The 12010-nt window shown below is 34.8% G+C and overlaps 1 protein-coding gene across 2 annotated transcripts; it reads left to right on the forward strand.

Moving 5' to 3' along the window:
* The first annotated feature begins 2598 nt into the window (after positions 1 to 2598).
* LOC145640798 (uncharacterized) lies at positions 2599 to 5862 on the forward strand. Of its 2 annotated transcripts, XM_081692031.1 has the most exons (3): positions 2599 to 2723; positions 3003 to 3192; positions 3763 to 5862. In XM_081692031.1, the coding sequence occupies exons 2-3, from the start codon at positions 3013 to 3015 to the stop codon at positions 4978 to 4980; spliced, it is 1398 nt and encodes a 465-aa protein (XP_081548157.1). In that variant the 5' UTR covers positions 2599 to 2723; positions 3003 to 3012; the 3' UTR covers positions 4981 to 5862. The 2 variants fall into 2 exon arrangements, with proteins under 2 accessions (XP_081548157.1, XP_081548156.1); XM_081692030.1 differs by having other exon boundaries at positions 3003 to 5860.
* Positions 5863 to 12010: the final 6148 nt, after the last annotated feature.

Genomic DNA, 12010 nt, shown 5'->3' on the forward strand with positions numbered 1-12010 from the left:
AATTTGGGTGAGGAATTACATAGCTGAATAGGTTGTTCTTCGTTTTATTATATAAGGCCCTAATCTTATGAATTTGGATGAGGAGACTTGAAAAATGGAAAGGATCGAATAGAGGAAGGTGAAAGGTAAAGGACAACCAAGGAAAACTTTGATGAAGGTGATTGAAATCAATATGTGACTATTGGGAAACGGCTTATATATGGAGTCGCCGAGTTCATCAAAGACATTGAAAACAAAAGGCTGGTGCACCTTTACTATTGGGAAACGACTTATGGAGTCCCCAAATTACCAGCTTTTGTACCTTTGCCTTCCACTTAGTAAAGGTGCAAACAAAAAGTTCAGAGAGTTGAAGATTATGTAAGTGGTCATAGAGCGAACTACATGAAAATGCAACTCAGGACGTCCATACGATTCTATAATCTTGATGACTAGACAATATCAATAATGGCATAATGCTCGGCATAAGTACAATTTCTCATCATATAGACATATAGTATGTATAGTATTTTATGGACTTTTAGGTTGTACAATTCTATTTTAAGACTCATGTTAAAAGCAATCTATAAATTAGTAATGCAGGCGAGATCACAAGCTTATACTAATATAAGATTAAAATATAAACCACAACCACAAGGTAGGGATTCAAAATTTCAAATCGATATACAAGGAATTAGTATAGTATAAACAATCACGGGGTTTGGGTTTCAAATCAACTCTATATACGGTAGAGTTTGTACAATATCAACCATCGAATTTCAGATTAATGGTTGATACTATACATAATATTTAATTTCAAAATCTTGTGTTTTTTTCCAATTTAAATTGTGCTTTTTTATTTTTCCTTTCCTACTAACATGAACATGAATAGTTTATTAAAAAAAAAAAGGGTTGAGATTCCTTTAGAGTTTTGATGTACTAACCACCCGCCTTTTCAGCCTGAACCCTAATTTGCTCACCTCTAAGACTAAACGAGACCTCAGCTAATCTAAATGGAAATAAAACAAATTGATTATCATACAAAGCAAAACAATTATGAAAATCATCATCCAAATTATGGAAAACAAACAAACAAGAGAGAATAAAAACGGAAAATAAAACTGTAACCTCGGAAAAATCGGGAGCGTGACAACCACCCTCCTACGCTTGATTTGCCACCACTACTGCCTTCGCCCATCGTCTAGGCAAGGATGAAGGAGTGGAAAAACTAAAAACTTTAGTAGGTGTCTTCTTCTGGTAAATGGTAATTTTTTTTAAATTTCCCAACCCTAAAAATCAAAGAGAAAATTAAATTACTTTTTTTTATCAGGTTTATGGCAACGCTTAACAAGACAAGTGTTTTCCTCTAGAATCAAACACTTGATCGATGAAGATGAATAGAGGAAAGAGAAAATTAAAATTCAAACCCTAAACCCCAAACAATTCAACTATTCTAGTTTTTATCAAAAACCCTAAAATCACGAGATAAATTGGGGATTTTGATAGGATCGAAGAGAAAGAGTAGCAGACAAACCTTGAGATCGGGAAAACAAAGTTTATTGGGTAAAGGTCTGTTCACTTCAGCTTAATTTCAGTTCAGTTCAGTTCAATTCAGCTCTAATGAGTTCAGTTCATTTCAGCTCATAATTTCCTTCTCTCATACAATATTCGTTTCAGCTCTATTCAGTTCAGCTCTAATCAATTCAGTTCTGTTCAGCACTAATTAGTTTAGTTTAGTTCAGTTCAGTAAATGTGAATAGACCCTAAATATCAAAATGAATTTAGTACGTTTTATGGATCTTTCTAAATTATGTAATCAATCATTTGGATTTTTTGTATCTATTTCTTTGATTCTTGTTTGTGAGTTGGTATAGTATAGTGGAACTGTGGAAGTCTAATCGAGACAAAAAAAATGTATTGTCTTTATTATGTGCACCATAATTCACCTAGAAATAGGTGCAGCACGCCTATACTTTTGAATATATTGAACATTTAGTAAAAAAAAATATGAATACGTCACAAAAACTGAACATAAACATGCCTTTTTTTGTTCATATTTTATAAAGAAATGTTCATTTTGTATACAGTGAATGTTCAGTTTATATTACAAAACTGTTGAATTATTACGATTCAGACAAATTTTGTTTGATTCGTAATAATTCAAAATTTACGATTTTCAGATTTTTTTTTCTTCACTAAATGTTCAAAATTTGCGATGTTCGGATTTATTACTAATTGTTCAAAATTCGTGATTGTTCATATTTTTTTAACTAAATGTTCAAAATTTGCGATATTAAGATGTTTTAAATACATGTTCAAAATTTACAATTGTTCAGATTTTTTTTACTAAATGTTAAAAAATATAGGCGTGCACCTATTTCTATTGGACCGGGGTGGACTTTGATCGAAAGATCTATGCCCAAGCCCAATAAATTGAAGCAGTAAATTTGGTGTGGCAGATGGGTTCTAAATTCTGTTGGGACTGGTCAGGAGGCCCATTTAAAACATTGACACCACAACTAGGCTGAGAAACATGTGGGGCTTCGACAGGCTTAGGCTGAGAAAGTGTTCTTCTACAGCAATCTTTTCGCTTCTGTTTTAAAGCGCAATCTTAGTCACACACTCACACCCGTCCCCATATTATTATACGAGTACAAAAAAAAAAAAAAAAAAAAAAAAAAAAAAAACCTAGCCGCTGCGAAGACAAGAAGCTCCCTTTCAATCAGTTGTTGGATAGGAGTTTACTGGTAAGGGTTTTGGTCTCAATTTGTTTAAATTTCTTATCTATTTATTATGTAGCAAGAGAATATATATTGAATTGATGAGTAGCTGATTAAGTATGGATACGAATTGAATTGCTGGATATATATTGAGTTTTATAGCTGATTAAGTATGGATCCAAATGGAATTTATGGTTATATGATGCATTCTGTAGTTATGGATCGAATTGAATGAATTGTTTTTTAGCCTATTAACTATGGATACGAATTGAATTGAATTGATTGTTTATTTTGTGAATTTTGTAGCCAATTAACTATGGATTTGACGATCGCGAAGAAAAATAGGAAGAAGAGGAAGAAGGTGATGGAGATATGTAAAATGAAGAAAGTGAAGAAGCTTGGATTTGAAGATATGCATATGCTCATAGAGGAGTTGATGAGACAAAAGAAAATACAATTGAACAAGGTGATGAATAAGAGAATTCCGGAGTTGAAGGTACTTAATATGGATATTGACACATTGAAGCTTTACTTGTTTCCTAATGATCCTAGGGTTCCTTTGAGTTGTGATCCTGTCCTAGAGCTCGATATATTAAAACATTTAGGTGGCACCACTATAGATGTTACATTACTTGAAAATCTCAAACACGTTAGACTCGTTACAAATAAATTGGAACGATTTATTTTAGATGAATTTAGACACACTACTTTTCAGTCTAATACTGATAATTACATTCATCTCGGCAAGTATGTTAATATCGAATCTCTCTTGTTGCCTCACCCAGACAAAGATTACCTTATTCGTAAAAATGGTCGTAAATTATTTGCTACCAGTCTTAAGGGTAAATACGTCATGGTTTTCTGCTGCTTCTTGCCTGTTTGCTGGAAATCCTATGTTTGGCAGGCTGCTTTTGCATGTTATGAGATGTACTCTAAGTTGAATGGTGATTTTGAGATGGTAATTGTGCCTAAGATGAGACGTGGTTGGACCTATGATGAGTCTGCTTTCAATCAATTCTTTGATGCCTTTCCTTCTTCTTGCCTAACTGTTCCGTTTCATGATCAGACTCGTCATCACCTTATATGCGACTCTCTCTCTCTCAGTGGGATGGTTATGAACAAAATCATTCTTGTAGACCCTAACGGTATTGTGCTGCTATGCGACGGTATTTTTGACAGTTGTACTTATGAGTTTGTTCCTTTGTATGGATCAGATCCCACCCCATTTCCTTTTCTTTCTAGGAAGTTTGAGCTTGTGAATGATCCTCATCCTAGAAGGATCTATGCCCCAATTACAACAGATGCTTGGATGAAGCTAACCAAACCATCATCCCTTGAGGAACTTTTGTGCTGCAAAACCACTGATTTTGTCTTCAGGAAGACTTCACTAGGAAATGGGGCGTTCTCTGAGGTGAAAATACCTATTTCGGAGCTCAAATCCAAGTTTGTCGGGTTGTACCTCTACGAAAAGGGGTGTTTACTTCCCTTGCTTCGTGATATTATGGAAGCAAGTAGGCAAAGTAACAAGGATGAGTTAGAGATCATTGTGGTTTATAATCCTTTTGACCGTAACCATGATCTGCGATTGTACCCTGAGTATATCAGCAGAGCTTTAGCAAAGAGGAACATCTCTTGGTGGGTTGCACCCTTTAACAACACTGCAACTATCATGCTCACCCATTTCTTCGACATAGAGGATAGGGTGGTCATTGTGGGACCCAATGGTCTGTGTGCAGATCCTCGAGGAGCAGAACTTATGCAGATTTATGGTATGTATGCATACCCCTTCACTTTCGACTGTGTTGTCCAGAAAACTGTGGAAGAACTATACCAGGTCACCCTAGAGAATTTCATCAAGTATCTTCAAATAAAGGGGTATCCTCCTGTTAATGGGAAGAAGGTTCTGTTTTACTTTGACTGGCCATGGTCTGTCAATACTGATGTCTATGGTGCACTCGAACATTTCACCAGGTGTAAAGATGTGTGTGCTATTCCGGTTTCCTTTAGTAATGAAGAAAGTTTTAGGAACTGTTTTAAGAGAGCTAAACTAAACGGCCCGGAGGATCGTAATAAGACACTTGAATTAAATTGGCATACAAACAGCACTGATAAAAGTTCAGACTTTTTCCTCATATTCTTTAATTATTGTATTCCTACTATTGTTGCATTTGGAAAAATGGGAAGATTTGTTCAGTATGTGCTCATCGCCTTTCATCATCTTCTTCTGCTGGGGCTAAAGCTAAAGTTAAAGGTAATCTGCATGAAGAGGTATTGTCTTTATTGAATAATATCGACGAGCTGTTGATTTTCGATGAGGACGCTAAGCAGGAGTTGCAGAAGTTGAGGGAAACTATGCTCGATCTGGTAAATTAAAGGATATATCGTTTATGGTTATGGTGTGGTAAATTATTTGTGCTTAGTAGTTTACAACTCTTTGAAGTTGAGACTCCGGGGAATTTTAGAAAGTTTAATAAAATATTGATATAAGTGGGATAAATAAGGTTATTAGCTTATTAAAAAGTAAAAGTAGTGTGAGAAGAAGTTGGGGCCATTAGAGGAGTGAGAAACGATAAAGTAAATAATATTTTTTTTGCCGAAATTCATCATTAAGGTTTTATTTTGTATAAAAATGTTAAATTAAAATATTATCTGATAAAAAAATTACAGTAAGATAAAAATAATTCATAAATTGATTTTAAAATAAGGTATTTAATGACAATTCTGACTTTTTTTAAAGAGATAGAGATAGAGATTTTATTTATAAATAAGTTTCTCAATCATCGTCATTGTAACTCTCTGAACACACAACAAAAAAAGAATACATATAGATTATGAAAAAAGTGAGGGGGGATAACTCATCTGGTTAGACTTTTCTCCCGATTGTAGATCATTAGATCCATTCTCATCACCGCACCTGCTCTCCAAACAAAAGAAAGACTACGGAGCATGAGATTGAAAGCGATATATATACATTATGCAATTAATTGTCTACAAGTTCTTGCTTGCTAGATCTTGACCGAATAAAATAGCTTCTTCGTTCTATATCTTAAATTCTTAATATAAGTGAATTAAAAGAAAAAAAAAATAGTATAAGTGAGTTCAAATATGACACCTGTTATTGTATAAGGTGGGTGAAGAAAAATAAAGAGCGTGAATTGAATTAAAGCTTACCATATGGTAATAATGTAGCTTTGTTAGTGGCTATATTATATGGTAATAATGTAGCTTTATATGAGAGTGATGGTCATGAAGAAGATATTTCTTTGATCTATCTCCACTCTTCACAATGATCGATCTGCACACTTCACAAAAATGTCTTCAAACACATGATTTGATCAATAATAATAGTTGCTACAAAGTTCTATTCAAGGGTGGAGTGGAGTGAGTGGCTTTTCTATCCAAACTGTGGAGTGAGTAGTTTTTCTATCCGTAGAAAACGAAAAGATACAGCTTGTCCAAAAGGAGGATTGTTCTTGTCAAAAAAAAAAAAAAAAGAAAAAAAGAGGATTGTTAATTTGTTATGCACCAATAAATACATAACTGGTGTTCTTGCTGGTCGTAAGCCCCAAAAATCTTTAAATTGTTTTTAATAAACAGATCTCATCCTTGAGATGATGATTTTTCTCTTGAGTTTATTTTCTTTTTATGTTTCTATGGTAAGAGTTGAAGATCTAGGGTTTCATATTGTCTACAAGAATCCGGAGGACCACATGAATATTTTCACTCAAACGACTACGCATCCGTGGATTTCAAGCCGAAACAGTGCGAACTCACAGATTGTATTGCTTCAGATGAAGTTTTTTATAAAGGCAATTGTTAATCAATTCTACAATGTATTTAGTTTTAAGGTGTGTACTTGTGCTGGAATTCTTGATTTCTTAAGAATTATATATATGTAAGTGCCGTTTGGCGATATTTTATTAATGAAATCCCTTTTTCTTCTTGTCAAAAAAAAAAGTAATTACATTTACATGTATCCCCTTCAAAAAAAAATGTAATTACATGTATCCCCTTCAAAAAAAAAAGGAAAATTTGCCAAGAATAATACGACCTTTCAGCGGTCTTCCATAAATAGAACGACTTTTGGATTATTTCAAAATGGAACGACCTTTGATACACATTTTCCATAAATAGAACGTGACCAATTGGTAACCTATTTAGAAGGTTATCAGTGACACGTGTCACAATGTCGTTGGTCAATTTGTTTAACAGTTTTTTTTAAAATTTAAAATAAAAAAATACTTAAAAACTAAATAAGAAAACTGAAATTTAAAAATAAAATAAAAAAAACCCCTCCCCCTTGCAGCCACGAAACAGCCATTCGACCACCATCTGCTCTCCCCATCTCCACCCTTTACCCGGCGACGGCGCACCCCTCCTGACCCAGATCTCGAGCCTACACGCCCCTCCCCTTCCCTTAATAAACCACCTTCCCTCCACCTTATAACCCCCTCCCTCCTCTTGAAAACCCACCTCTCCTCACCGCGCAGCCAACCGGCGCCCCAACCCTTTGCCGGCGAATCCATCACGCCCCTCCGGTGCCCATCTCCAATCCATTCCTCCCCTGAACCACCACTCGAAAACCTTAAAATCGAGTGGTGGTTTTAGGCTCATTGAATTTTCGGGTGGTGGTTCAAGGGGAGTGGATGGGTGGTCGGATTCGGGGTCTGGGTCAGGAGGGTACCGCCAACACTAGGTATAGGTTTTGGCCACCGGCGGGTTTAGGGATGGGGATAGCAGGTGGTGGTGGGTGGCTGCCGGGAAGGGGGAGGGATTTGTTTTTTTCCAGTTTTTTTTTTTAAAAAAAAATTTTTTTTAAAATTTAATTTAAATTTTATTTTTTATATCATATTATTAAAAGAAAATTGTTAAAATAAAATAAATAAAGTTTAAATCAATCACAAATGTGACACGTGTCCAAAGTAACCTGTAAAACAAGTTACAGGTTTTTTGGTCTATTTTCGGCAAATATATATCAAAGGTCGTTCCATTTTGAAATAATTCAAAGGTCATTCCATTCTTGGAAGACCGCTGAAAGGTCGTATTATTCTTGGCAAATTTTCCAAAAAAAAAAAAAAGTAATTACATGTATGCATGGACGAATATAAATCTGCAATTTTGGGGGCATTTGGATTGAGAGTATTAAATTAAGGGGTAACAAAAGTCAAACCTATCAAAAGTAAAGTAAACATAGAAGAGGGGGAACTAGTGATGATGTGATTAGGGATGTCAATGGGGCGGGGCGGAGCGGATGTCGGCATTCTCATCCCCATCCCCACCTAACATTTTCATCCCCATCCCTGCGGCGGGTCTAAAGTTCATCTCCATCCCCGCTCCGACAGGTACAATTCCAAAACCGTTCCCGCCCCACCCCCCACTTGGATATCCATCCCCACCTAATTCCCGCCAAAGACCCGCCTAATCCCCACCCAAGATCCGCCTAACCTCCGCCTTTCAAATACACAATCCTACATAATTAATATAGATTACTTTTTTTAAAAAAAAAAGATCAATCTTAATATTACACATTTTTTTAGTATTATAATTAATATTTTATATTTTACATAAATATTTTATAAAATAGTATATTTAGATTTAAATTTAAGGCAACCACGATTAAGGGACAACGAAAGGCAACAACGATTAACCCGTGAAGGTTACACCCCATTCATAATCACTGAGATTACTAACTCCATAGGGTTCGGAACCACGAAAGGAGGATCGGAGATGATGGTACGAAGTGAGTCATGGAGTCACATTCGCCCATATTAGCCTCTACTCGATTCTTAAGTAAAAAGTATTCCTTGCGATCTCAATGGTATGCCAACAAAGATTCAATTTGCTCCAAACTAATATTAGGCTAAATTGGTTGAATATTAATGCAACATATAATTCTAATTATTAGTGATCACTTTATTAAACAACAAGATTAAAAAGAAACCTAAACCGGTTGTCCAAACTCCAAATTATCTTATTAGGCGTGATATTCAATTATATATTCCCTTTAAACATGCAATATGGTAATCAACAATAACAATAGAATCAACATCAAAATTGGAGCAATTTAACCATAATATTGTTAGTCAAATCAAATAAAAATAATAGCCCGAATCATGTATATGCGTCGTTCAAAGCGCGTCTACGTTAAAGCATGTGGTGAATATGCTCGGCACTCATAGGAAGTGGGAATTAACACATACAAATATACGATTAGGGACAAGGAAATGAGGGAGCCGCCAACAAGCTTTTAAGGAATTTGTAAACCGTTCATGGATCATTTAAGGAAACCACAAAAAGGGACAACAATAGGCAACAACGATTGACCCGTGAAGGTTACACCCCATTCATAATCCATGAGATAACTAACTTCATATGGTTCGGAACCACAAAAGGAGGATCGGGGATGATGGTAAGAAATGAGTCATGGAGTCACATTCGCCCATATTGGCCTCTACTCGATTCTTATTGTGAAAAGTGATTCTTGCGATCTCAAAGGCATGTAAACAAATATTCAATTTCCTCCAAATTATTAATAAGCTAAATTGGTTGAATATTAATGTAACATGTAATTCTAAAATATTGTGATCACTTGATTAAACAACAAGATTAAAATGGAACCTAAACTGGTTGTCCAAATTATCTTATTAGGCGCTATTTTCAATTACATATATATTTTCTATAACATGCAACATGGTGATCAACAAAATAATAAAAGAATAACATCAATAATGGAAGCAATTTAACCATAATAATGTTGTTAGTCAAATCGAATCAAATCAAATCATAATTATAATAACCATAATCATGATACTAGCAATAAGAATAATAATAAGAGTAATTAAGTAAATTTACTCACGTTCCGCGTTTCCCTGAATTGCTACATCATGAATAAATTGTTAATAACTTCTACCTTTTAAGCCTTGGTTTAAGGATGGAACCTTGGGTCAAGTATGGACTCCTTGGAGTGCTAATAGAAGGAATATTGTAATTGAAATAATAGTTTAAGGCTTAAGGAAGGAATATTGTAATTGGGAATCTCGAGGAACGCACTTGAGATGAACTTTAATCTCCAATTTGAATCACTTCAAAATATTGACCAGTAGAGCAAAAGTTATGGTCATTTGAAGTTGACCTTAGTACAAAAATCCTTCTAAAACCCTCATTTCACTCTTGGACACTTTTCCTTGCTTCTTTCATTCTTCCATAGCTCCCTTACTTCCTCTTTTTGTCACCAACTTCTATTCTTCTTTGTCCAAAAGCTTCAAAGTACCATCTTTATACCTAAATATGCACCAAACACTAACAACCCCGTGAAGCATATGATACACAAAAAAATGCATAAAAATAGAGTAATTAGTGAACTAAGGCATTGATTTCCAACAATACTAAGGCTCAAAATCACTCTAAAATCATACAAAATTACAAACTATCATTCAATATCTTTTAGGATCGTACCATCATCCCCGAATGTCCAGTTATGGTTCCGGGCCACTATGGAGTTAGCGATCTCCAAGATCGTTTATGGGGTGCAACCTTCACACCCGTCAACAATTTACAAGTTCCTAAAAATTGTTGGCGGCTCTTTTATATGTACCTTCCTTCCTTTTGAACGCCATCATGCCTAAAATATGATCACAATGGGGATCAAAGTTGAGTTTAAAAAATTCCTACACATACTTAAACCAATGTTATAATTTCTCCCTAATTTTATTCTCAACTTCTGCAACTCCAACTTTCCTACTAATATCGGCATTCCTAATTCTATCATTTTAGGTACGGTGTCCCGACACAACTACCTAAAAATTCTCAAACATACACACCTCTACTTATCACATTTTTCTAATGTTATAACATTCCAATTCACACAATGAATCTAGTATTATGGTTATCCAATAGAATTTTCACATCAACACCATAGGTATATGTGGAGAACATCTTGGTCAATTTCTCAACAAAGTTGACATGAGGACACCAAAGGTTAAATATTTTCACTCTTAGGCAGCTCTTTATCATCTACCTAATGCTCTCTATGGACTCCCTTCTAGTGCCAAAACAATATTCCATGTACTCAATTTTTCTTCAACTTAATCTAAACCCTCTAGACTCTAACAATTGCTTCCATTGCTCAAAATTAAAATAAACCTCATCATTCCAACCCACACAACTGTGCTTGTCAAATAATAATTTGATAGAGTCTTTACTTCTAAGTTTAATTTTTAAATTACCACCCAAAAATGTAACCATTTTCGAACTAACCACCCGTTTAATTTTTTATTTTAAAGTACCACCCCTTAAATTAAATAAATGCTCAGATTACCACCCATTTCAAAAAATCCGGTGGATTTTCCGTCTGTGGGCCTCATCTAACTCTTATTTTGACCTTTTTGACTGATTTATTTCCCCGATTTACTCTTTAAAAACGCTCTCCTAACTTCAATTCACATTTCCTTCACCAAATACCAAATTTCACTATAATTGGGGTAAATAGGTAGATTTGGGAATAAGGGTTCATGGAATCAAATCAAATTGGGGTTGAAATTGGGGCTTTGAATTCAAATCGAATTGGGGATGAATGAAATTGGGGCTTTGAATTCACGAGCTTCCTCGGAAACAATGGAATCTCATCGAAGAATGATTTTCTCCGTCGTCTCAACCACCTTCTCTTCGCTAGAGCCGCCATCTTCAGCTTTTAGTAGTGAGGGGAGGAGAAACAAAATGAATGAGAAAGGTGACAGTGTAATGGTGGTGATATGTTGGTTTTTTTGTCTGAAGTTGTAAAATTTGGGGTTTAGAAATGAAATTAAATTAGTGTGTTGATTTCAATGAAGAAAATGATGATAGGTTGAGTGAAATATATCAGTGAGATGATTAAATTAAGAGGAAAAAAAAAAGAAAAAAAAATAGGAGGGAAATTAGTAAGGTGGGGCCAATAGACGAAAAATTCACCGGATTTTTAAAATGGGTGGTGTAGACACCTAAAAATGTCTCCCCAAAACCAAACCCGATGATAAACAACCTTTCACCGCCACTATTGGTCGGGTTCAGTATTTAATCCCGAAAGTGCTTAAAAAAATTGTGTTTAATTAAATTCATTTTTTTGAATAGTCCATGGATCAGTCTTGATGTTTGGTTAAAGCATAGGTTTTTCTTAATTTCAACCCAAATATTTTTTATTTTATTGTTTTATTATTTATTTTGGCCCAAAACTTTTATTTATTTTATTTACTTATTTTCTTATTTTAGCCCAAATAATAATAAATCAGAAATGGCCCGAAATTATCAATCGACACTTAAACTGCTGAACGAAATTAGGG

Source organism: Chenopodium album, chromosome 7 (assembly GCF_948465745.1).
Source record: "Chenopodium album chromosome 7, dcCheAlbu1.1, whole genome shotgun sequence".
In the NCBI taxonomy this organism is placed as follows: Eukaryota; Viridiplantae; Streptophyta; class Magnoliopsida; order Caryophyllales; family Amaranthaceae; genus Chenopodium; species Chenopodium album.